Below are 26,527 nucleotides of genomic sequence, written 5' to 3'. Positions count from 1 at the left end.
CGGTAAGTATTAAACTCCGTGTATTTATTACCGCCTCAGAGTTGAGCAAAGAGCGCTGTTCAATAGATGTAGCTCCTGAGATGTGAGCCAGGGCTGCAGCCAGAGCTTCCACGGCCCCCTTTTCTTCTATTAGCTGTTCAGCAGATTTTCTGAAGTGGTCAATGGCAGATGGAGGAACAGAATCCAAAGATCTGAATGAAAAATTATGAGAAGTATTTACAAAACCACTAAAATAAACAATGAACCATTTATGAAATTTTCAAACAAACTTAATGTACAGTGGTAGCAGCATCCATATAACACACATTAAAAAAAAAAGGAGTGGGGATTCTGTCATAAAACTGCTTATCTCATTTCAGTTACTAACTTTTACTTAATATTTAGGACTAGCTGGATACCCGTGCTTCACTATGAAACTATGTGATGGGGCTTGATAAATTGACAATTAAAGCTTGAAAATTAATGAGTAGTTACGATTGGCCTCTCCTCTCCCCTTCTCTCCCTCAGCCTTGCCCCACAGAAGTCTCCCCTATCCTATCCCCTTCTCTCCCTCAGCCTTGCCCTACAGAAGCCTCCCCTATCCTCTCCCCACAGAAGCCTCTCCCTCAACCTTGCCCCACAGAAGCCTTGCCTTGCCTAGCTTAGCCAATCCCTCTCTCCCACAGCCTTGCCCCACAGAAGCCAATCCTATCCTATCCTATCCTATCCCATCCTATCCCTTTCTCTCCCTCAGCCTTGCCCCACAGAAGCCTATCCTATCCTATCCTATCCTATCCTATCCTATCCTATCCTATCCTATCCTATCCTATCCTATCCTATCCCTTTATCTCCCTCAGCCTTGCCTTACAGAATCCTCCCCTATCCTATCCCCTTTTCTCCCTCAGCCTTGCCCCACAGAAGCCTGTCCTATGCTATCTCGTTCTCTCCAGAGTTATTTAAAGTTGGAAGGGGGAGTAGAACGTCTAACTAATTAGCATCAGAGCGTGTTAATAATAATAATGTAAGAAATACTAATGATCTGATGGTCATTTTGAAAAATCCTTTCTTAGTGCGCACCTAAAAGCCAAGAGGAACATACGTGGCAAATTTCAAGTTTGTAGGCATTACGGTTCTAGAGATTTCGTGATTAAGGCATGAATGGGTTTCACTGTTATATATATATATAGATTAACGTACCTGATTGCATCTTTACTGGAAGCTTTAATTATGTCTGATGCTGTAGGAACACCTATACGTTTAAATGTAATGCCCTGAAAATAGAAGGCACAATGTTTCACTGATAAAAGTTGGTCAGAAAACTAGTCCTAAACACTTTAGCTGAAATGGTAAAAAGCACTTTAAAAGCTTATATGGCTTTTAAAAAATGACAACATAGAGAGATGTCCCAGCTTCCACTAAGAAATTCAGAAATAATTACCGCTTTTTGTTCTACTTGCTTCAGCTGATAATCTTCCCTGCGCTGATAGAAACAGATACAGACCCCCGTCCGTCCAGCTCGTCCTGTGCGTCCAGAGCGATGAATGTAAGACTCTACGTCCTTTACGAAGAAACATTCAAATGATATGCATGTTGCAGAAAAGCCAGGATTTTTACTTAAAAATATACAGAATGGTTATCTCTCTTTAAAATACACCATTAATGAGAGCAGAAAGACGAAACAAAGCTATCTTTCCAAACTATGAATTACCTCAACAGAAAATTATTTATGTTACCATTGTGTGACATTTATAGAGAGAATTCAACAAATTTTAAGAATGCTAAAATTTAATAGATTCAAAAAGAATCTACTTAGAAAACACTTGAACATCAAGAATAAATTTACACCATTATAGGTGGAATTCATGAAAAATTACAAAGTACCACATTTTTCGGACTATAAGATGCACTGGAGTATAAGACGCACCAAGTTTTCGAAGAGGTAAACAAGAAAAAAAAAGTTTTTGCCCTCCCCAGCAGCACTCTGCAGGCCTCCCAAAACCTCTGTGCGTCCCATTTTTCGCAAAACCGGGGCCTGCAGAGGGTTTGGGAGACCTCAGAGTGCTCCTGGGGGCTGGGGATGGCAAAAACGTGATGCAAGGGGGGCTTGGGAGGCCAAAAATGGGCCCGTTTTTCGCAAAAACAGGGTGCACAGAGTGTTTGGGAGGCCTGCAGAGTGCTTCTGGGGGCTGGGGGGGGACAAAAATGCCCCCATTTTTGCAAAAAAAAAAGGGGGGGTTGGCCTTCCAAACCCCCCATGCATTGCGTTTTTGCCCTCCCCAGCCCCTAGGAGCACTCTGCAAGCCTCTCAAACCCTCTGCGCATCCCATTTTGGCGAAAACGGGACGCATGGGGTGGGGTTTCGGGAGGCCAAAAATGGCTCTATTCAGTATGTAAGACGTACCAATATTTCCACCCTCTTTGGGAGGGGGGAGTGCATCTTATACTGTGAAAAGTGCAATATTCACGGATGTGCCTGGAGTAATAGCTGCTTTGGAATCCTTGTAAAACATATGGAATTTGGCCCACCCTCACTCTCCAACCTCCTGATAAAGACAGTACAGCAAATTTAAGCTAGCAGTCTAAGAGATAGAATAAAGTTCTATTTTTGAAGAAATGAAAATAATTTTCTGACTTTCTCACTTCAACTGTGCTGAGTTTTCCAGCAGAAATGGCAAAGCAACTCAAATGAGGATCCCAGGTCTTCTTTGCAGCAAGCTTTAACGATTTTTTTTGTGTCACTAAGCAACAGCACCTTTTGGTACAAATAGGTTTTCCCTCTGCACAAAAGCAGTTATTTTACCTTTGGTGGGGAATTCTGTATTACCAGATCAACTTCTGGAATATCTAAGCCACGGGCAGCCACATTAGTTGCAACCAGTACTTCAAACGCTCCATTACGAAAGCCTTTCAAAGTGACCTCTCTTTGTTTTTGTGGAATATCACCATGTAAAGATTGCGCATCCTGCAAACATAAAAAGAAATAAATTAAGAGAATTCTCCAAATAACAGGATTGATTTCCCTCAATTCCACTGAAATACCAAAATCTTTGCTTGACAAGACTATATTAGTAGTCGTTCCTACTAGTCGTTCCTGACTAGTGCTAGTCAGTTCCTGAATCTAGGGGGCAGTGCTCATCTCCGTTTCATAGCCGAAGAGCCTACGCTGTCCAAAGATGTCTCCATGGTCATGTGGCCGGCATGACTCAACACCAAAGGTGCATGGAACGCTGTTACCTTCCCATCAAAGATGGTCCCTATTTTTCTACTTGTATTTTTTACGTGCTTTCGAACTGCTAGGTTGGCAGAAGCTGGGACAAGTAACGGGTGCTCACCCCGTTACGCGGCACTAGGGATTCGAACTGCTGAACTGCCGACCTTTTGATCGACAAACTCAGAGTCTTAGCCACTGAGCCACCACATCCAAGACTATATTAGAGTTACTCCAAATATTTTGACAGCTAAACTGCCTCAAGACAAAAGATAACATCATAATACCACATCTTAGAATTAGAAAAGGCTCATCAGAAGTTTCCATATTTTCCTTCAACTAAACTCCAGGATGTTATTCACTGCAAAGCTAAACTTCCTTTTCCCTTGTCTTGGTCTCCTTTTGAATGATACCTGCTTTTTTTTTTATTTTTTTATTTACATTTATATCCCGCCCTTCTCCGAAGACTCAGGGCGGCTTACAGTGTATAAGGCAATAGTCTCATTCTATTTGTATATGTTGTGTCTTGTCCGCTCTCACCGCAGCCGGGGTCTGCTTATCTGCTCCCGAACACGGAGGAATGTATGCCTCCCGGCCCCAGTCCTGGCTCCATGCCCAGACAAGCTGCAGAGGAGGGGGCACCTCCCGGTCCCAGCCCTGGCTCCATGCCCAAGCAAGCTGCAGAGGAGGGAGCATCCCCCGGCCCCAGCCCTGGCTCCATGCCCAGGCAAACGGAGCAGCTAGACCCCTCCCCCTCCTCCACAGCATGTGAGCCTGAGGAAAGTTTACTTCCAACAGCTGATTGGAGTGACCCTCGCATCAGAAGATTGGATAGGCGGAGGCAACAGAAGGAAGGGAGGGGCAGGCCTTAATGAGTGCTGAGTCATGGAGCCACACCCCATAGCCTATATAAAGGATCTGCTTTCTGGCAGTCTCTGAGTCAGGCAAAGTCGAACTTATCTTGCTGAAGTCACTTACTGGTCTCTTGCCTGCTCTGAGGACTTTGCTAGGACTTTGGGCAGAGCTGCAGAGGCAAGCCTGATTCGGATTTCCCTGACCCGGCCATCAGCGGAGGAGTGGGACACGACAGTATATCTACAAAGTCAACTTATTGCCCCCCCCAACAATCTGGGTCCTCATTTTACCTACCTTATAAAGGATGGAAGGCTGAGTCAACCTCGGGCCGGGCTTGAACCTGTAGTAATTGCAGGCTGCTGTGTTCTAATAACAGGCTTCTAACAGCCTGAGCTATTACGGCCCTTACGGCTTATGTCTCATCTACTCGATCTCTCCTCTACTACTGCTGCTCACAGTGACAGACTGCAGCCAATCTGCACCCAGTTCCTGCAGGGCTGAAATCCAGTAGGTTCTGACAGGTTCTGGAGAACTGGTAGCGGAAATTTTGAGTAGTCCGGAGAACCGGCAAATGCCACCTCTGGCTGGCCCCAGAGTGGGGTGGGAATGGAGATTTTGCAAAATCCTTCCCCCAGGAGTCAGGAGGGAATGGGGATTTGGCAGTATCCTTCCCCTGCCACGCCCACCAAGCCACGCCCACAGAACCGGTAGTAAAAAAAATTTGGGATTTCACCACTGAATTCCTGGGTGTCAATTCTGCCTCTTCCCTTGATTCTGACACCTACCTCTCAAGTATGTGGAAAATTTTTTACTCCAATGACTATGGCTGCCACCCCAGAATATTCCCCCAAAATCCATTTAGGACATTTGGAAAATCAGAAAGCAATGGTTAGAAACATTATTACAGAACAACTGAGGTATATTAAAATAAAGAGGAAATAAATACAGTATGGAAATCTGTGTCACAAGCCTTATTTTACTTGAACTGTTTTTGTATCCAATTTTGTATCCAATCAGGTTTTGTGTTCAACTATATTAGGTCACAAACTCAACAAAAACTATGTATAAATGGAAATTGGGATTGGTATTAAAACTACCCTCTGGAAAAAAATAAAGCTTCAAGGGAGAGAAATCAAACGCAGTCGCACTGACCAGCAGAAAAGTAAAGAATGTCAGATAAGCACGGAAAATTGTGTTCAGAAACTTTTGAGAGATCAAGAGGTATTGCAATTATGGATCGTAAGTAACCTTATAATAAAAGCTTAAAAAAGAAAAAGAGACGCTCAATCAGGTTGTGAATTTGAAAGTATTTTGAAACAAATTGCTCTAAGGAATTTTCCATAGCTGAATAAGTTGTTAATCGTTCTCTTGTGTTCTATTATATTTATTCCCTTTCATAGTTTCGTTTCACTCTACCTGTTTTATTGAGGCATTAAGAGCCAGTTCAGTTGCTTCTCTTTTTGTCTCACAAAATATTATGGTTCGTCCATGACTCCCGCTGTAGACTTGAATGACATCTCCAATCACTGCAGCTCTTTGGGACCAATGACATTCGATGGCTAAATGCTGCCAAAGCAAAGCCGTATTCATTAGCAATTAGCAAAGAGAAAAGGATGGGGGTGATAAGACATAAAAAATGCGAAATTCTGGTTGCACATCCATGCCCGCCATCTCAACACTTTCTACTAGATCCTACAGACCCGCTCAGAAAGGCATGTGTATGCATACATGTTCATGATTTCCATCCAGTGTTAATCTTATGCTATTACAAAAAGTTAATTTACCTCTACAGTCATAGCAGTTTTTTTAGTCTTCTTTCCAATAAGATCAACTTGCTCATATTTGGATTTCATATATTTCTTTGCTACATTGTAAACCCACTGAGGGCAAGTTGCAGAAAACAAGAGCGTCTGTGGATTATCTTCAGAATCTTAAAACAAATAAATAATGCATATAAACGTTTAGAAAATCCATATACATGCTCATAAAAGAGCCAAGCAAGAAACATTTATATGATAGTATCTAGAAATATAGTTTTTTTTTTAATCTGAATGCCCTGCTTTCAGTTTGCATCATGCCATTTGAAAAACTCAATAGACTGCTGGTTTCAAACATTCCCCAAATGAGCCAAGTAGCCTCCAATGATTTGAATTCACAATGTTTTGTACATCTCTAATCACTGCTATATAAAATATAATCAACAAGAGAACACATCTGAGAATGAAAAGCAAATTGAACGGCTGTCTTTTGAAGATCATTTGATGGCCGTCTCCAGGAGAGCTTTCCACCAGGTTCGCCTGGTGCGCCAGTTGCGCCCCTTTCTAGACCGGGATGCCTTATGCACGGTCACTCACGCCCTCGTGACGTCTCGTCTGGATTACTGCAATGCTCTCTACATGGGGCTCCCCTTGAGGGGCATCCGGAGGCTTCAGTTAGTCCAGAATGCGGCTGCGCGGGTGATAGAGGGAGCCCCTCGTGGCTCCCATGTGACACCTATCCTGCGCAGACTGCACTGGCTACCTGTGGCCTTCCGGGTGCGCTTCAAGGTTTTGGTGACCATCTTTAAAGCGCTCCATGGCATAGGGCCGGGCTATTTACGGGACCGCCTACTGCTACCGAATACCTCTCACCGACCCGTGCGCTCTCACAGAGAGGGACTCCTCAGGGTGCCGTCAGCTAGGCAGTGCCGTCTGGCGATACCCAGGGGAAGGGCCTTCTCTGTGGGGGCTCCCACCCTCTGGAACGAACTCCCCCCAGGACTCCGTCAACTTCCGGACCTCCGAACCTTCTGTCGCGAGCTTAAAACACACTTATTCATTTGCGCAGGACTGGATTAGTTTTTAAATTTATAAATGGGTTTTTATTATTTATATTGCTTTTTAATTCGGCTTTGTAGAATAAGTTTTTTAAATGTGGTTTTAGTGTGTATTTATATGTCTTTTACTTGCCTGTGAACTGCCCTGAGTCCCTCGGGAGATAGGGCGGTATATAAATGCGATTAATAAATAAATAAATAAATAAATAAAAATTGTTTGTGTGCTGTCATTATTGCCAAATACTTCCAAAGTATTTTTGGGTGGGCCAGCAAGAAAAGAAATAAGGGAATAAATTAGAATGCTTTTAGTATACAGGTGGTCCTCGCTCAAACAATCACTCATTCAAACTTGCAATGTCTCTGAATAAGTGGTACTTATGAACAGTCTTCAAAAGTTCCGGTCCCATCACTGGTCAATATTTGTGACATTTTTCGCCAACTTCCTACAAGCAAAGTCAGTGCAGAACAATAGGGTCGCAATTGATGTCATGAAGGTCCTTGCTTAACAACGGGCATGGGATACTCTTAAAGACTGTAATTAGGAAGCGCTAGAGAGGCTGTCGTTAAGCAACACAGTCATCTGACTTCCCAATTTACAACCCACATCGTTTAGTGATTTTAATTCTACTCCCAGTTGCCTTTGATAAACCTGTATCTGTTGTGACCCAGGTTCCTGGACCCAGACTCCTGGACTCGGATGATTCAGAAAATGAGGGAGAAGACCTGGCAAGCCCTGCTTCTCTTGAGCCCTCTCCCTCCCTGGCACCCACTCAAAGGGAGGGGCCGGCAAGGCCTGATTCTCCCGGGCCTTCTTCTGATTTGGCAACGCCCCAAGAACAGTTTTGGAGGGACGCAAGATTACGAAGGCTTGATCGACGTGCGCAGCAGCGGAAGAGTTGGGACAAAGCCAAGTCATAATTGTCATGCAGTGACATCTGCAGAGACTATAAATAGGAGGCGGGACTTCCTGGTTTTTTGTCTCGGACAAAGCAATGAATTTGGCGCGAGCTAACTATTTCATGGAGGGAAGAATATATTCGTGAGTAATTCTGGCCTTATCTATAATTTCCTCGTTATCTCCAGAAACTTGGCAGGCCCGTGGGTAGACGTGGCCAGGACATGTATCTATGTAAATAAAAGGAAAAAAAAAAGGAAGGCCTCTGACGGACTCTTTGCTGGGAGTATTGGGGAAGGAAACAGAACATTTTGTCCAAGACCTGACTAAAACATCTTCCACCAAAGATGGATCAGCAGCAGGTACAGCAGCAGTTAGAGCAGCTACAGCGGCTAATCAACAGCTCCAGCAGCAAGTGGCTCACTTGGCAGGCCAACTTGCTGCCAGGAATGTGCCTGCAGCCCCCATCCTCCCACTCCTCCTCCTCGTCGCAGTGCCCGATAACCGTGCGGATAAGTTTTCTGGGCAGCCTGAGATGTTCCCGACCTTCTTGGGACAGTGCCAGCTCTACATGGCTATGAGGCCAGAGGATTTCCCAGGCGACCGGGCTAAGGTGGCCTTCGTGATTAACCTTCTTTCCGGCTCGGCTGCTCGATGGGCCACGCCCTCTTGCTCCAGGACAGCCCCTGCTGGCGGACCAACAGCGTTTTGGCAGCACCTCGCACCATGTATGAGGACCCGTTCGAATGCTGGCGGCAACCAGGCGCCTTAAGGAACTCCGTCAAGGAAACGCCCCTGCAGGAGTACATCGCGAATTTCGTCTTTTGTGCCAGGACTCTGACTGGAATGATGCAGCGCTGGTGGGCCAGCGTTCAGGAGGGACTCTCAGAGGAATTGCAAGACGAGCTGGCCCGCGTGAGGCGCCATGACCTCGACAACTTGGTGCCCTTTGTCTCCGCCTCGATGCCCGTCTGCAACGGCGACCGTCCCGTCGCACCCCCCGGGACCCTCCGTCGACATCTGCACCCCCACTTCCTGCACCACCAGCACCCAGGGTCGCCCCACGTTTTGTAACCGCTGCGGAAGAGCCCATGGAGTTGGGGGCGGCCAGACCTCGCCTAACAGCCCAGGAGCGGAACCGGGGGCGCCAAGGGGGATTGTGCCTGTACTGTGGGGAGCCCGGCCACTTCGCCGCTTCTTGCCCCAGAAAGCGAAGTGGGGCACGCACGCCGGTCCCCGAATCACAGCGTGACCAATCGGGAAACGGAGCAGGCCCGACCTCGGGGAAACCCTAGGTCGGGCACGTACTAAGCCCCCACTGGGCGTTGCGGAAGTAGACTCTGGGCCCCCTCGGCATCTGATTCTGGACACACGGATATGGTTGGGGAACCAGTCGGACGGGCTCCAGGCGCATGCGCTGGTGGACTCAGGGGCCACAACAAACTTTATGGACCAGGCCTTTGTGACCCAGTTTGCGGTCCCCGTGGTTCCGGTGGACCCTCCGATGCGGGTAGAGACAATTGATGGACGAGAACTGGTGTCCGGCCCCATTAAATTCGCCACCCAGCCTTTGCGCCTGGCTATTGGGGACCATGAGGAGGCGATCCAGTTTTATGTCACGGCGGACCTTCATTTTCCTTGGGTTGGCCTGGCTTCGGACCCATGATCCGCAGGTGGCCTGGTCGCGGACCGCCATCTCTTTCCCGAGTCTGCAGTGCGTCGATCACATCCGCCACACCTGTGCCGGCCAGAACGTCCCCACCGCTGCCATCACCTTGCCTCCTGAGCTGACGGACTTCGCCGACGTGTTCAGCGAGAAGGAGGCGGACCGACTACCCCGCATCGGCCCCACGATTGCCCGTGGACCTTCTGCCCAACGCACCACTGCCTGTGGGACGCCTGTATTCCATGTCGGAGCCCGAGTTGGCCGCCTCAGGGACTTCCTGGACAAAAACCTGGCCCGAGGGTTCATCCGCCTTCAAAGTCCCTCTCGGCCCCGGTCCTCTTTGTGAAGAAGAAGACAGGGACTTGCGCCTATGCTGTGATTACCGCCGCTAAACGCCATTACGGTGCGGAATCGCTACCCCTGCCGCTCATCCCGGAGCTACTGGAAAGGTTGCGGAGGCCACGATCTTCACCAAGCTCGATCTCCGGGGCCTACAACCTGGTGCGGATACGAGAAGGAGACGAATGGAAGACGGCATTCGGCACCCGATACGGACACTACGAATACACTGTCATGCCATTTGGGTTGACCAATGCTCCCGCCGTTTTTCAGCACTTCATGAACGACGTGTTCCGAGACATGTTGGATCGGTTCGTGGTTATCTACCTCGACGACATCCTGATTTACTCCCGGTCCAGGAAAGCCACCTTCGACACGCCAGTCTGGTTCTGCAACGCTATGGAGCAACAACTCAATGCGAAGCTGGAGAAATGCGTCTTCTTCCGGACTTCCATAGAATTCCTCGGCATATCATCTCGCCCGAGGGCATAGCCATGGACCCATGTAAAGTAGAAGCTTTGTGTAGCTGGGAAGCCCCTCGTCGGGTGAAGGATGTTCAGCGCCTACTGGGCTTCGCCAACTACTACCGGACCTTCATCCCGGGCTTCGCCACACTGACAGCTCCACTTACCCAGCTCCTCAGGAAGAAGATTGCATTCCGGTGGGGTCCCCCGCAGCAAGAAGCATTCACAGCCCTCAAGAAAGCCTTCGTCACGGAACCCGTCCTGAGGCATCCCGACCCGCTCCGGCCTTTTGTGGTGGAAACGGACGCGTCCAATGTGGCTCTGGGAGCGGTGCTGCTACAGGCTCCGACGAATGGTGGCACACTTTTTCCCTGCGCTTACTACTCCCGGAAACTCAACCCTTCCGAGCGCAACTACACTATCTGGGAAAAAGAGTTGCTGGCTATCAAGGCTGCATTCGAGGCTTGGCGACACCATCTGGAGGGGCCCGACATCAGGTGGAGGTCCGAACGGACCATCGGAATCTCGAGCACCTCACCACAGCTCGGAAGTTAAACCAGCGGCAGATCCGGTGGTCGTTGTTTTTGCCGGTTCAACTTCCGTGACCTACATTCCCAGCGGTCACAACCGGAGGGCGGATGCCCTGTCCATAAGCCAGCGTACCTCTGCGCCAAAGACCCCCTTCCTCCACGGACAGTGCTGCCGGCAGAAGCCTTGGCCGCAGCACGGGAGCCAGTGGACTTGTGGGCCCAGGTGCGAGAGGCGCAGCGCCAGGACGCCTGGTCGCAGCAAAGGAGAGCGGAGGTGGGCCCCACGTCTCCTTGGACCTTGGAGGAGGACTTACTCAAGTTTCGGGGGCGATTATATGTACCCACAGGACCACTCCGAGCCCTCGTCATGACCCAGTGCCACGACAACCCTGCAGCAGGACATTTTGGGTTCTTCAAGACCCTCCACCTGGTGACACGGACCTTTTGGTGGCCCCGAGTGCGGCATGATATACATGCCTACGTGACATCCTGCGTACCGTGCCGGCAAGCCAAGACCGCCACGGGGGCCCCTCCCGGCTCCTCCAAGCCCTTGCCGACACCCGACAGACCCTGGGGGGCGATCTCTATGGATTTCCTGACAGACCTGCCGCCGTCCTCTGGGTTCACCACGGTGCTGGTGGTGGTGGACATGCTCACCAAGATGGCACACTTCATCCCATGCCGCGGACTGCCCACAGCCGCAAAACGCCCGCCTCTTCCTGCAGCACATCTTCCGCCTCCATGGTCTACTGGACAGGGTGGTTTCGGACCGCGGAGTTCAGTTCACAGCCCGCTTCTGGAAGAGCCTGATGGCCGCGTTGGAGGTGCAGGTATGTCTGTCGTCATCGCACCATCCGGAGACCGACGGGGGTACAGAGAAGGTCATCGGTATACTGGAACAGTATCTCCGTTGCTTCATCAACCAGCAACAGGACAACTGGGCCGACTACCTGTCTCTAGCGGAGTTTGCTTTTAACAACTCTCAGCACACCTCTACTCAGATGACCCCCTTCTTTGCCAATGTGGGTACCATCCGCGGCTCTTCCTCTGGCACCACCGGACTCTCCTGTTCCCGAACGCAGACCTTCCTGACGGAATTGCATGCGGTCCAACAGTTGGTACGTCAGCAGCTGAATCGGGCAAGGAGGACTACAAACGGTCTGCTGACCGCTCCCGACGGGCAACGCCCGCTGGCAGTTGGAGACCGGTGTGGCTCTCCACCAAACACCTCCCGTCCGACCGCCGGTAAAGAAGTTGGACCACTGATTCATCGCCCGTTCCTGTCGAGGCAGTCATCAACCCGGTAGCCTACCGACTGACCCTGCCACGATCCATGCGGATCCACCCCGTTTTTCACCGGTCCCTTCTGGTTCCTGAGGCCACACCGAGTCCCCTTCGGTGCCCAACAGCACCCGTCACTGTCGCCGAGGACGGGTCGGAGGAATACGAAGTCCACAGCGTACGAGACTCTCGCTGGCTAAAGGGTCGTTTCCAATATTTGATCGCGTGGAAGGGATACGGGACTGATTTCTCCTGGGTAGATGCCTCCGACGTTCATGCCCCTGACCTGGTGCAGGCCTTCCATGAGCAGAACCCAGCCCGACCGCATCCCGATCGTCAGCCCCGGGGGAAGGGCCCTGCGGTGAGGGATAGTGTTGTGACCCAGGTTCCTGGACCCAGACTCCTGGACTCGGATGATTCAGAAAATGAGGAGAAGACCTGGCAAGCCCTGCTTCTCTTGAGCCCCCTCCCTCCCTGCCACCCAGTCAAAGGGAGGGGCCGGCAAGGCCTGATTCTCCCGGGCCTTCTTCTGATTTGGCAACGCCCCAAGAACAGTTTTGGAGGGACGCAAGATTACGAAGGCTTGATCGGCGTGCGCAGCAGCGGAAGAGTTGGGACAAAGCCAAGTCATAATTGTCATGCAGTGACATCTGCAGAGACTATAAATAGGAGGCGGGACTTCCTGGTTTTTTGTCTCGGACAAAGCAATGAATTTGGCGCGAGCTAACTATTTCATGGAGGGAAGAATATATTCGTGAGTAATTCTGGCCTTATCTATAATTTCCTCGTTATCTCCAGAAACTTGGCAGGCCCGTGGGTAGACGTGGCCAGGACATGTATCTATGTAAATAAAAGGAAAAAAAAAGGAAGGCCTCTGACGGACTCTTTGCTGGGAGTATTGGGGGAAGGGAAACAGAACAGTATCCCAGGTTATTTTGATACAGGTTTTTAACTACGGTACATTCCAGGTTTTTATATTCAGGCGCTCTGAGACATTACAATTGGCTCCAAATTAAATTTACCGTATGACATAGAATCAGTGATCAAATGGCATAGGGCCGGGTTACTTACGGGACCGCCTACTGCTACCGAATACCTCTCACCGAACCGTGCGCTCTCATAGAGAGGGACTCCTCAGGGTGCCGTCAGCGCGGCAATGTCGTCTGGCGACACCCAGGGGAAGGGCCTTCTCTGTGGGGGCTCCCACCCTCTGGAACGAACTACCCCCAGGACTTCGTCAGCTTCCGGACCTTCGGACCTTCCGCTGCGAGCTTAAAACATACTTATTTATCTGCGCAGGACTGAGTTAGATTTTAAATTTACGGGTTTTAAATTGGGTTTTATTTTTATATTTTTTTAGTTATTGGGCTTTTAGAATAAGTTTTTAAATTGTTTTTTATGCTGTATTTATGTGTTAAGTGCCTGTTAACCGCCCTGAGTCCCTCGGGAGATAGGGCGGTATACAAATATGATTAAATAAATAAATAAATAATAATAAATGGACCAACTGGTTTTCCTAGTCTTGCACTTAATCCCTTACATATTCTCTGAGCATTAAAACCTAGGAACAGAAGATTCCAAAATGGAACAGGTACACAGACAACATGTTTACCTTTCTTGTAAGAATTCACTAAGATTTCTTCTACTTGATCAGCAAATCCCATATCCAACATCTGATCAACTTCATCCAAGACGACATGTCTCAATTTAGAAATGTCCAATTTATTATTCTGGAGGTGATCTTTTATTCGACCAGGAGTCCCAACCAGGATGTCAATGCCATTTCTAATTAGATCCACTAGAAGGAATTTTAACATGTTATATATCAAATTTAATGCTTGACTCTAAGAATTATCGTAAGGCCAAGGTTCTGAAATCTCTCAGCATTACTTATGAGTTTGAACTATATTAGTCACCAAGCAAGTTCCAACGATTTTCATCTTCGTGTGCTTAATTTAATGCATATTCTAAATAATTTTACAAATATAAGAATCTAAAGCCACAATGAACATTTACTTTAAAGCAGGGGTCTCCAACCTGGGCAACTTTAAGCCTGGAGGACTTCAATTCCCAGAATTCCCCAGCCAGCAAAGCTGGCTAGGGAATTCTAGGAGTTGAAGTCCTCCAGGCTTAAAGTTGCCCAGGTTAGAGACCCCTGCTTTAAACTAAGCACCACTCTAAAATATCTAAAGCATCACACACTAAAACGTTCCTTCAAGTATGCATAAGATTAAATTGATTTTGTTTCAGTTTGATATGTAAATTTTCAGCTATTTCAAATAACGCATTAAAATAACACGTTACATGTTTATTTACATTTCTGAGTCCAACAAATGATTATGGAGCAACATAATGCACATTAAAAACAGTTTTTAAAAATATATTTTTAAACTGAAATGTCGTATCATCAAAAAGCAACTTGTACTTTCTTACACTGTCCATTATACGCTGTTCCTCCATAAAAACAAGCCACGGTAAGTTTCTTTGTAATATCTTTGAAGTCTCTGGCAACTTGCATTGCCAATTCTCTGGTTGGAGTTAGAACTAGTACCTAATTACAAACAAAGAATTATTTGTGGATTCTTGTACAATTAGATCAGAAGTTTCTAAGAGAAAGTTGAATCATCCTCCTCATTCCCCCAAACATAATAAAGACATTAAGGTAAATAGATCTGCAGCCCACATGAAAAACACAAACCAGGAAGTAATGACACCCGGGTAGATGGGCAGAGCTTTGCTCCGCCATCGCTACAGGATCGCCAAACTCCCGGCCACAATCGCTACCAGATCACGCAATCCGGTCTGATCCGGGAACATTTCACCCATGCTTCATTACCCTTGGTGAACGGCCTCTTTTTCTTTCCTGTGGATCTCTATCAAGTTTTTCAATTAATGGAATGGCAAAGGAGAATGTCTTCCCTGTTCCTGTCCGAGCTTGGGCAATCACGTCTTTGCCTTCAAATACTGGCTTGAAAGTCTTCACTTGTACGGGAAACAGGTAGGTGACACCACGAGCTAGGAAAGGCAGAATACATTTAGATTTTCTTTAGAAAAATATATGCTTATCATGAGTAGTCCTCAATTTTTCTGTAACAAAACTTTAAAAAAAAATACACAAGAGAGACTATGCTAGAGACATTTTTATTAAATACTTTACAAATTATTATACTCAGTCACATGGAGTCCAGCATTCTACCTAAAAGCAACAACATCCGTCAGATCTATGAATCAAATCTTCCTTCCTTCCTTCCTTCCTTCCTTCCTTCCTTCCTTGAACAGTGTTTCTCAAGCCCAAAACCTTTAACATGTGTGGGCTTCAACTCCCAGACTTCCAGCCTACATAAAGTCCACAAATCTTAAAGTTCTTGAGACTGATAAATGCTAGAAATTTATCCAGATAATTAATCCCATAGATCATGGCATATTTTTTTTCTTTTGTCCTGAGGCTACATCTAATTGCTGAATTCTAGAATGACCCTGCTGGGAACATGGTGATTCAGTGGCTAAGACACTGAGCTTCTTGATCAAAAGGTCAGCAGTTCAGCAGTTCGAATCCCTAGGATAAATAACGAATCCCGTTACTTGTCCCAGCTTCTGCCAACCTAGCAGTTCAAAAGCGTATAAAAAATGCAAGTACAAAAATAGGGACCACCTTTGGTAGGAAGGTAACAGCGTTCCGTGCACCTTTGGCGTTTAGCCATGCCGGCCACATGACCGTGGAGACGTCTTTGGACAGTGCTGGCTCTTCGGCTTTGAAACGGAGATGAGCACCACCCCCTAGTCAGGAACGACTAGCACGTATGTGTGAGGGGAACCTTTAACTTTACCTTTAGAATGATCCTGAACTCTAGAATGTTAAAAAAAAATGTCTGGAGACAACCTCCCTACAGAAATATGCAAAAAATCAATTATAAAAGGATTTGATACTACTCAGGTGTTTTCACCAATAAATTATAGCTCTCTTATCATTTTTAACCAAGCTGCATATAGTTTGTGGATCTACATGAAATGTTGTATTGGCACCAAACGTTATTATTCCTCAAGTTTTATCTCTGAGCTTTTCTAAAGAACATGAAATTTATTCATGAATTTACAGGATCTAGTAAGAATCATAGTAACATAATAAGCCAAAATTTGACCCCTTACTTCCAAAAGAAAAGAATAACATATTCACTTGAAAACCAAGTTAATATCTATGTAAATCTTTTGCAGACAGTAACTCATCAATGAATTTAGGAATATTTCAATTATACCAATTCACATCTGCTAACATCAAATCCTCTCATGCAGAGATCATCAGGCTACCAGAGTTAGAAAATAAGTGAAAATTTGCTTCAGGCTGAAAACATTCAATCGGTATACCTTTCAGAAGATCAAGGGTTGCTTTAGAGATATCAAAATTGGCAAAAGCACCTTCCCTTTGTTCTGCTGTTAGTTCCTATTTTAAACAAAAAATAAAAAGCAGTTTAAAGAACTGAAAGAAAAAAAAAGCATCTACAGTACTCAGTACCCACTTTCAAATATTCCTAGGGGAAACAAATTAAATGCAACTACTGTTATTTCTTTACAGAGCAATAATGTATGTAGGCATGCATGTATGTGTATAATAACATAGATGTGCTAAGAATGTTAAATACAAAATGCACCAAAGATGAACATCAGAAATACAAAGAATAGGAAAATATAAAATAATGGAGGATAAATACTAACAATTGTGTTGTTATATGTTCTGCATGGTAGCATTGTCATATGGAATATGACAAAAAACACTGGTAATTCTAAAAGGTTGTTTTCAGTTATTAATACATTTCATAACTTTAGGATCTGATTACTGCTATGTTTAACAAACATATGAACCTGCCTGTTAAGTTACATCACTCATCCACTGAGTTTAATATTGAAGGTTGGCAGTTCCTTAACAATGATGTGAGTTGCTGGATCAAGGGGCTCCCCTCAGTCATTCATGCCCTGAACTTCTCCAGGGTGAACCTCTGTAATGTGCTCTGCATGGGGCTGCCCTTGATGAGCAGGCAGATGTTTCAGCTGGTGCAAAATGCAGCAGCGCAGGCAGTTGTGTGTGTGCTCCTAGATTAACGACACACATTATACCTCTGATCTGCAAGCTGCATTGGCTGCCAGTTTGCTTCTGGGTCCAATTCAAAGTGCTGCTTCTGGCCTTTAACGCCCTTCATAGCATAGGGGAGGAATTGCATCTTTCCAACTACATCTACCCATCATATCAGATCCAGCAGGAATTGCATGCTTCAGGCTCTGTCTCCTAAGGAGCTATTTGATGGGTCTTTTCTGCCATGGCAACCACTCTGTGGAACATCATTCCCACCCACTCCCGTGGTGAGATTGGAACCCTCCTTGATGTTCCTCTACAGAAGTCCCTTAAAACATGATTATGTGAACAGGCTTAGGGGGTCTCACAGAAATGGAGATTTAATGAGGTGGCTAGATTATATATAACAGTTATGCTCTCCCTGCCCTATTTTTTATTTAGTATTATTTTAAGTTTAGAGTATTTTTACAATAAAAAAGAGTCACATTTCGGTGAGATGCACGACAATAAAATGTTTGATAAGTAAATGTCTTTTTTTTTTTTGAATGTTTTATTGGCACATTTTTTTTCTTTAAAAACATAAAAAATTCCACGTCTATCTGAACAATGTGTTGTCTGGGCATAATTAATTTTGAGTACAACAATAACCATAATCATACTAGTAATCTTAATAAACTTATCAATATTAATCACAAAATAATAACACAATTAGTTTGTCCATCTTGCAATATTTTCAATACAATTTTTTATTACCTCTCTAAATTCTGTTTCTGTTAATTAACCACTGGCAAAATATATCCCATGTTAAAAAGTATTTTGTTTCTTCCTTTTCTTTTATCTTAAGTGTCAGTCTACCCATCTCAGCACGTTCTAATATTTTTTTATTACACTTTCATACGTAAATGTCTTGTTGCAATATAGATAGTCTACATTTAGAGACAATTGGGACTGGCTACTTGGTTAGTAAGTGAAGCAGTCACTAAGTGAAACTATAATTGCACTTATGATCTTATTTCAGATTTCCTTTGCTTTACAGACCTGTGAAGGTCATATATGCAAGTATTGGTCACAAAGTTACTTTTTCATCATTGTCATAATCAAACAGTCCCTAAAACAAGGACTACCTATTAAGCATCATAAGAAAGTGGCTCTATCTCAATATCAACATACTATATTTGAAATAAGATATGCAGCCTGATTCTATGCTTTTTATTCAAACTCCCAGTCTATAAAATCATGTTTTTATAATCTCAAAAATACTTAATATTCAAATAGAAATGCACATAAATATTACACTAATGAGTCATCAGGATTATGCTTTGTCCTGACATAGCTGTAAAATGTCTGACATTGACATTCTAAATAAAAGATATTTAGTACAGCGAATAATCTCACCTGATCTTGATCACTTTCACATTCTGTATGTGAATCTTCACCAGAATTATTCTCCTTTTTTGAATGCTTTACCCCATTACTCATGTGAGATATTGAATTGCATTCTGAAATTGCATTTTCATTTTTATCAGCCATTTCTTTCTTTTTTTTAATTTTCTTTGCTTTTGGTGGCTCCAACTCCAAATCCAGTAATTCAGTCTCGGCTAATGTATGCTTTTTCCGTTTCTGCTTTCCTGCTTTATCTTTTTTATCCTTCTGTAAAGCAAGCATATCAAAGAAACATATTTGAATTATTGGACATACTTTCTTCAAACCCCCACAAATAATTTTCCTAACGTTTATTACAATGTTAGGTATATAATTTTATACAGAAGAAACTAAGAAGAATAGAAATTGTTGCCACCGACATGTTGATACGTTATTGGGGTCGACAGAATGCATAAAATGGAAAAAGTGTTTTGTTTTGGATCTGAGACAAAACACACTGCAAATTGAATTACACACTAGCAAAACTCAAAAGATGGTGGTTCTGGGTTTTGGCTGAGACAAAAACCTATAAGGATCTTATAGGTTTTTGTCTCAGGGCATACCCTGCATACCTCACCATCTTCCTTCTTATGGCCTATGTCCGTGATGGCGAACCTATGGTATGTGTGCCGCCATATTGGTGGGCAGGCGAGCTCAGCTCCGGTGCGCATGCGCGCATCAGCCAGCTAATTTTCGGGCCTTCTGGGTGCACCAGAAGTAGGGAAACAGGCTGTTTCAGGGGTGGTGGAGGTCCGTTTTTTTCTCTCTCACCAGACTCCAGAGCCTTTCTAGGAGTCTGGGGAGGGTGAAAACGGCTCTCTCCACCCCACCCCGGAGGCCCTTCGGAAACAGCCCATTTGCCAACTTCCAGTGGGACCGGAAGGCCTGTTTTTTGCTGTGCCCAGGCTCCAGAGCCTCTCTAGGAATCTGGAGAGGGTAAAAACGGCCTTCCCCACCTCCCCGGAGGCCGAAAACAGCCCATTTGCTAACTTTGCCAGAAGTACGCAGGGACTGAGCGCATAGAATTGTGGGAGTGGGCACATGCGCATGCGACCACCCGCCGCTCCTGGCACGCAATGACAAAAAGGTTAGCCATCACTGGCCTATGTTTTGACTTTCCCAGATCCTCCCTTCCTTTTATGCTCTTCAGTTCCTTCCTTTTATTACTCTTCCTCATGCAGCAAACCTGATTCCAAGCATGGCATTATCTAAGTGGCCCAGGCAACCTGCAACTTTTGCCTTGATCTTCCCGGGACCATCCTTTACCATTCAACCACCATGGCTGAATTCAAGCATCGAATACACAACTCACCCCCCACCCCCAATTTTTGTTCCCTCATCTCTGCTGCCCCAATGGCCACTGCCCTGGTCTCACAAATCCTACCCTGACACACATCTGTTTGGGACACAGGTGCTTTGAATTCATACCTAGACCAAATCTGTTTGTATCTATTCTATGTCCAGATTATCCAGAATTGCTGACTATGTGGATTAAATGTCCCAAAGGTGCTTTTTCAGGAGGCTTTCTTGTTTTGTTTCACTTCTCATCCAAGAAGCTTCTTCAGCTCTGACAGGATAGTGGGGAATGGAAGGATTTATACTCCTTGCAGACAGCTGGTCATTTGCATCCGTGGTTGAAGCACTTGGAGGTTTATCTGTGTCCTCAGGGTCACCTGAGTAGTGCTCCTCGTTCCTGTAGTCTCCAATTTTTCCTCTGGAAATCCATTCCTGCTCCCACACCATTCAGTGATCCTGAGGAAAACAGATAAACCTCCCAGTGCTTCAAGGACCCTCTAAAACAGCAGGGTCGCCTAAGACCATCGGAAATATGGGAAGTATACTTGCGAGTCGAAGAATCGCGTTCCAATGGTTGACTCCATAAGCCAGCTGCAGGCTCTTCAAATCACTAGCCGAATTTGGCTTCAGGCGCGATGAATTAAAAAAGAGAGAAATCTTTGCTCTGATGTCTCCCTCTCAAGCCAGCTGCAATCACTCCCAATCGCTAGCCTAATCTGGCTTCAGGTGCGATAAACTTAATAGGGGAGGAGTCTCCGCTTTAATGCCTCCGTCCTCAAGGCAATCACAAGCAGTTCAGATCGCTAGCCAATACGGCTTCAGGCGCGATGAATTCAAAACGAAAATAATGTTACGGTTGGGGTCGCCACATCGTGGGGAATTGTATTAAAGGGGTCACCACATCATGGGGAATTGTATTATTTTATTTATTTATTTATTTATTTATTTTATTTGATTTTTATACCGCCCTTCTCCCGAAGGACTCAGGGCGGTGTACAGGCATAATAAAACCGAACATACAATATACAAATTTAAAATATGATTTAAAAAACTTATTTAAATTAGCCCAATAATTAAAATTTACCACGTTAAAAACCCCGTTTAAAATTAATAAAATTCAACATTAAAATCCCAATTTAAGCCAGCCCCGCGCGGATAAAAAGATGAGTTTTGAGTTCGCGACGAAATGTCCGAAGGTCAGGTATTTGGCGTAAACCCGGGGGAAGCTCGTTCCAGAGTGTGGGAGCCCCCACAGAGAAGGCCCTTCCCCTGGGGGCCGCCAGCCGACATTGTTTGGCGGACGGCACCCTGAGAAGTCCCTCTCTATGGGAGCGTACGGGTCGGTGGGAGGCGTGTGGTAACAGCAGGCGGTCCCGTAAGTACCCAGGTCCTAAGCCATGGAGCGATTTAAAGGTCATAACCAACACCTTAAAGTGCACCCGGAAGGCCACAGGCAGCCAGTGCAGTCTGCGCAGGAGCGGTGTTACATGGGAGCTACGTGTAGCTCCCTCTATAACCCGCGCAGCTGCATTCTGGACTAACTGAAGCCTCCGAGTGCACTTCAAGGGGAGCCCCATGTAGAGAGCATTACAGTAATCCAAGCGAGAGGTAACGAGCGCATGAGTGACTGTGCATAAGGCATCCCGATCAAGGAAGGGGCGCAACTGCCGGACCAGGCGAACCTGGTGGAAGGCCCTCCTGGAGACGGCCGTCAAATGATCTTCAAACGACAGCCGATCATCCAGGAGGACACCCAAGTTGCGCACCCTATCCTTTGGGGCCAGTAACTGCCTCAACAGCCAGCTGCGGCTGCAGCTGACTGAATCGGTGCCGGCACCCACAGCCACTCCGTCTTGGAGGGATTGAGCTTGAGCCTGTTTCTCCCCATCCAGACCCGTACAGCTTCCAAACACCGGGACAGCACTTCAACAACTTCATTGGGGTGGTCCGGGGTGGAAAAGTACAGCTGAGTGTCATCAGCGTACTGCTGGTATCTCACCCCGAAACCACTGATGATCTCACCCAACGGTTTCATGTAGATGTTGAACAGCAGGCGAGAGAATCGACCCCGGTGGGACCCCACAAGTGAGGCCCCTCGCGGTCACCTCTGCCCCCCTGTCAACACCGTCTGCGACCGGTCGGAGAGATAGGAGGAGAACCACCGATATACGGTGCCTCCCACTCCCAATCCCCCCAACCGGCGCAGCAGGATACCATGATCGATGGTATCGAATGCCGCTGAGAGGTCTAATAGGACCAGGGCAGAGGAAGATCCTCTGTCCCTGGCCTCCAGAGATCATCCACCAACGCGACCAAAGCTGTCTCCGTGCTGTATCCGGGTCGGAAGCCGGACTGGAACGGGTCTAGATAGACATCTTCATCCAGGTGTTGGGGCAGCTGTCGCCACGGCACTCTCTACAACCTTCGCAACAAAGCGAAGGTTGGAGACTGGACGATAATTACCCAAAATAGCTGGGTCCAAAGAGGGCTTCTTAAGGAGGGGTCTCACCACCGCCTCTTTCAAGGCGGCAGGGAAAACCCCGTCCAACAAAGAAGCGTTGATAATCCTCTGGAGCCAGCCTCGTGTCACCGCCTGAGTGGCCAGTACCAGCCAGGAAGGGCACGGGTCCAGTAAACATGTCGTGCCGTGAAGCCTCCCCAACAACCTGTCCACATCCTCGGGAGCCACAGGGTCAAACTCATCCCAAATATGCTCAACAAGACGTGCCTCCTCTCCCTTGCTTGGATCATCCCAAATTCGGTCCAGACCGTCCCTCAGCTGAGCGATTTTATCGTATAGATAACCACTAAACTCCTCGGCTCGTCCCTGCAAAGGGTCATCCCGCACCTCCTGATGTAGGAGAGAGCGGGTCACCCGAAACAGGGCGGCCGGGCGGTTATCTGCCGATGCAATGAGGGTGGAGGCGTAGGAGCGCCTCGCTTCCCTCATTGCCACTAGGTAGGTCCTAGAATAGGTCCTAACTAGTGTCCGATCAGCTTCGGAGCGACTGGACCTCCAGGTGCTCTCTAGGCGTCTTCTCCGGCGTTTCATCTCCCTCAGCCCCTCGGAGAACCAAGGGGCCGGACGAGATCTATGCCGGGTCAGAGGCCGCAAAGGCGCGACACTGTCCAGGGCCCCGGCCGCGGCCCGCTCCCAGGCCACGACCAGTTCCTCAGCCGTGCCGTGGGCCAGATCCTCAGGGAATGGCCCAAGCTCCGTCTGGAACCTCTCAGGGTCCATCAGGCGCCTGGGACGGAGGGGTCGCCACATCGTGGGGAATTGTATTAAAGGGGCCGCAGCACTATAAAGGTTGAGAACCACTGCTCTAAAAGGATGCAAATGTACCAGCTGTCTGTAAGGAATAGTAAATCCTTCCATTCCCCACTATCCTGTCAGAGCTGAAGAGGCTTCTTGGATGAGAAATGAAAAGTCTTCAAAGAAAAAACTTGCCTCCTGAAAAAAGCACCTTTGGGACAACCATGATCTGGATGACTGAGAATCTCTACAGACTTTGCGCATTAAATGGTAATTAATGCTCCATCCACAAAATGTGCTATTGCCCTAGACATAAAAGATGACATCTAAAGAATATTGTAACCCATCAAGTTTTAGAACAGCTATCTTTCTATTAATTAAACAAATGGCACATAATTTTACAAGAACAGTTTTAATGCATAATTCAATATAATTATTATACATGCAATGCATTTAAGTGATGTATATCAATTTATTATGTTTCTTTTGTTCGACATTGAACATATTCATGTTCAAATCCATTTTGGGGATTTCTTTTTTTCCTTTTATTTCATTTGTTACTATAACTTAATAACTAATTTTATGTTAGTTGTTTCATTTTACAATATACAAGGCTGCCCAATTCAACACCAATCTGTGCACCTTACAGTAAAAACATAAGACAATTCATTTTTTAAAAAAAAATAAGAAATTTTAAAAAATGCTTTACATTTTTAAATGTTATTTTAATTGGCTTATGTACATTGTTTTCTCTACTTCTGGTTAAAAATTGTAATATAAGTATTAAAAATATAGGAAACAGAGTAATTTCTTCTAAATCTTTTTTTGTTGTCAAAATCAACAATAATCAATGTTTCAGTAATATGTTACCATTGTTAAGCAACCAAGTCTGAAAATTAAAGCTTTAAAATATATCCCCAAAGATGGATATTAAATTAAGGCTCAAAACAAGAAATCATCACAATGTTATATATTTAAATAAGGCAACTATATTTCCTTCATCCCAACTGATCTTCCTTTTACCCAAATCTAGAGCCTTTCCAGATTTATTTCTAATTCCAATTCTTGGAATCAATCACATAACAGACACCCAAAATATGGGTGCAGGAAACTATCCAGAGCGGGGGGTGGGGGTGGGGGGGAAATAGCCAGATATAAAATGTTTAGAAATGCTGAAAATATCCAGAAACAAGTATAAATATATAGAAATGGAAATGTATTGAATAATCCATTGTACAGGACCTTTTACTAAACTCTTCGTTGTTTTCTATCACAAAAAAACAAAAACTTTCATTACAGAATACCTTAGTTTTCCTATCTGTAAAAATATTTACAGATCCCTCACATCCTGGACATAAACTGTTTCAACTCCTACCCTCAAAACGATGCTATAGAGCACTGCACACCAGAACAACTAGACACAAGGACAGTTTTTTCCCGAACACCATCACTCTGCTAAACAAATAATTCCCTCAACACTGTCAAACTATTTACTAAATCTGCACTACTATTAATCTTCTCATCATTCCCAACACCCACCTCCTTCCACTTATGACTGTATTTTTGTTGCTTGTATCCTTACGATTTATATTGATATTGTTTCCTGATTGCTTATTTATACCCTATGACTATCATTAAGTGTTCTAAGTGTTGTACCTTGATGAAGGTATCTTTTCTTTTATATGCACCAAGACAAATTCCTTGTGTGCCCAAACACTTGGCCAATAAAATATTCTATTCTATTCTATTCTATTCTATTCTATTCTATTCTCTCTTAGAATTTGTACCTTAGAATTCTTGATGAAGATATCTTTTCTTTTATGTACACTGAGACCGTATGCACCAAAGACAAATTCCTTGTGTGTCCAATCACACTTGGCCAATAAAAAATTCTATTCTATTCTATTTATGCATAAAATGATATTTGGTGCATTTATTGCCACCAATAACGGTGGCAATAAATAATAAAAAAAATATTATTTTTTTAAAAAAAACATGCTGATAGTATATAAACCTTGAAATTCTAAGCTCTCCGACCAGTTGGCAGAAATAAAGGAAGTCGGGTGAAACGGTGAGGTTTTAAGAAAGCGGAGGAAGGGACGCATTCCGGCCTTCCACGTGTTCGCACTTTTAGAACCAGGACGAAGGAAATAAACAAGCTTTGCTTTGCTACATCTGCGCGCACAGAGGACACATAAAACCTGGATTAGAAAACCTATATATATATATATATTTGTGGGGGGGAAAATAGGAGCAAGTTGTGAGCCCGTCGTCTTGGTACATGCGCTAATATTTGAGGGGGTGGGGAGAGAAAAACCTATTGTATTGGAAGAAAGCCCAGGGCAGGAGGGATGAAAGGCGCAAGCCCTACAACAGGGAAGCCCCCAAGCCCTCGGCGTCCGCAGCCAGGCCAGGCCGACACGCAGCAAGCAGGCCGCTCGCTTCCTGGCGCAGCCGCGTCGTTTCCTCGGCCGCCGCCCCGCCTTCGGCCCCTCCTTCCCCAGCCGCTTGCTGCGGCCGCCACGAGGCCCGGCCCGACGGCCTGGGCCGCCTCACCTTGCTCTTTTTAGGGCCGCCGTTGCACGGAGCGGCGTCGGGCTCCATGGGGGTCTCGGGCTCCTCCAGGTCGTCTTCGCTCTGGGACTCGAAGCGGGGGGCCGCGGGCATTTCCTGGGGCTCTTTGCCGGGGAGGCGACGGCAGAAGCGGCTACTCGACACCGAGGCCGGCGTGAAAGGAAAGAGCTCCGCCCAGCCGGCCCTGCAGAAGGAAGAGGGGCGGCGCGGGAGGAGGAGCGGCAGCGGGAGACGGCAGGCCGGGGAGGAAGCCGCCTCGCGGCCCGCTAAGCGCGTCGCCGGGGCTGCAGGTGCGGCGTCACCCCGCGGAGCAGCCGGGGGCTCTCCTGGTTGCTGAGGCTGGAGAGCCGCGGCGCTGCTGCTGCTATTACGGGAGGGCTGCCCCGTCCCTGCCTCTGCCTGGCAGCGGGGCTGCTTTCGCCGCGTCCAGAAGGGGACGGGGGCTAGGTGTGGGCGGGTAATAATAACAGAGTTGGAAGGGAGCTTGGAGGTCATCTAGTCCGAGGAGGAGGAGGGAAGGAAGGAAGGAAGGAAGGAGAAAGAAAGAAAGAAAGAAAGAGAAGAGGAGGAGGCGGAACAGGAGGAGGAGGAAGGAAGGAAGGAAGGAAGAGGAGAAGGAAGGAAGGAAAAAGAAAGTAAGAAAACGAAAGAAAGGGAGGAGGAGGAGGCGGAAGAGGAGGAGGAGGAAGAGGAAGGAAGGAAAGAAAAAAAGAAAAAAAAGAAAGAAGAGGAGGATGCGGAAGCGGAGGAGGAGGAAGGAAGAAAGAAAGGAGAAGGAAGGAAGGAAAAAGAAAGTAAGAGAAAGAAAGGGAGGAGGAGGAGGCGGAAGAGGAGGAGAAAGGAAGAAAAGAAAGAAAGAAAAAAGGAGGAGGAGGAAGAAAG

General features: G+C 46.2%; 1 protein-coding gene across 1 annotated transcript in view; it reads right to left on the bottom strand.

Moving 5' to 3' along the window:
• The window catches only part of DDX21 (DExD-box helicase 21), a 30,523-nt gene extending 4,368 nt beyond the window's left edge, over positions 1-26,155 (bottom strand). The window contains exons 1-12 of the mRNA XM_058189055.1: positions 25,628-26,155; positions 18,493-18,747; positions 16,395-16,470; positions 14,869-15,047; positions 14,466-14,583; positions 13,645-13,830; positions 5,827-5,972; positions 5,459-5,608; positions 2,780-2,941; positions 1,418-1,537; positions 1,177-1,250; positions 32-191 (exon numbers count right to left, since the gene is read on the bottom strand). Of these exons, the coding sequence (XP_058045038.1) occupies positions 32-191; positions 1,177-1,250; positions 1,418-1,537; positions 2,780-2,941; positions 5,459-5,608; positions 5,827-5,972; positions 13,645-13,830; positions 14,466-14,583; positions 14,869-15,047; positions 16,395-16,470; positions 18,493-18,747; positions 25,628-26,140 (2,139 nt within the window). The 5' untranslated portion in view covers positions 26,141-26,155. The remainder of the gene's footprint in view (positions 1-31; positions 192-1,176; positions 1,251-1,417; positions 1,538-2,779; positions 2,942-5,458; positions 5,609-5,826; positions 5,973-13,644; positions 13,831-14,465; positions 14,584-14,868; positions 15,048-16,394; positions 16,471-18,492; positions 18,748-25,627) is intronic.
• Positions 26,156-26,527: the final 372 nt, after the last annotated feature.

This window comes from Ahaetulla prasina, chromosome 6, assembly GCF_028640845.1.
Source record: "Ahaetulla prasina isolate Xishuangbanna chromosome 6, ASM2864084v1, whole genome shotgun sequence".
Taxonomy (NCBI): domain Eukaryota; kingdom Metazoa; phylum Chordata; class Lepidosauria; order Squamata; family Colubridae; genus Ahaetulla; species Ahaetulla prasina.
The sequence above is the reverse complement of the archived record's forward strand: the minus strand, read 5'-3'. Positions and strand labels throughout refer to the sequence as shown.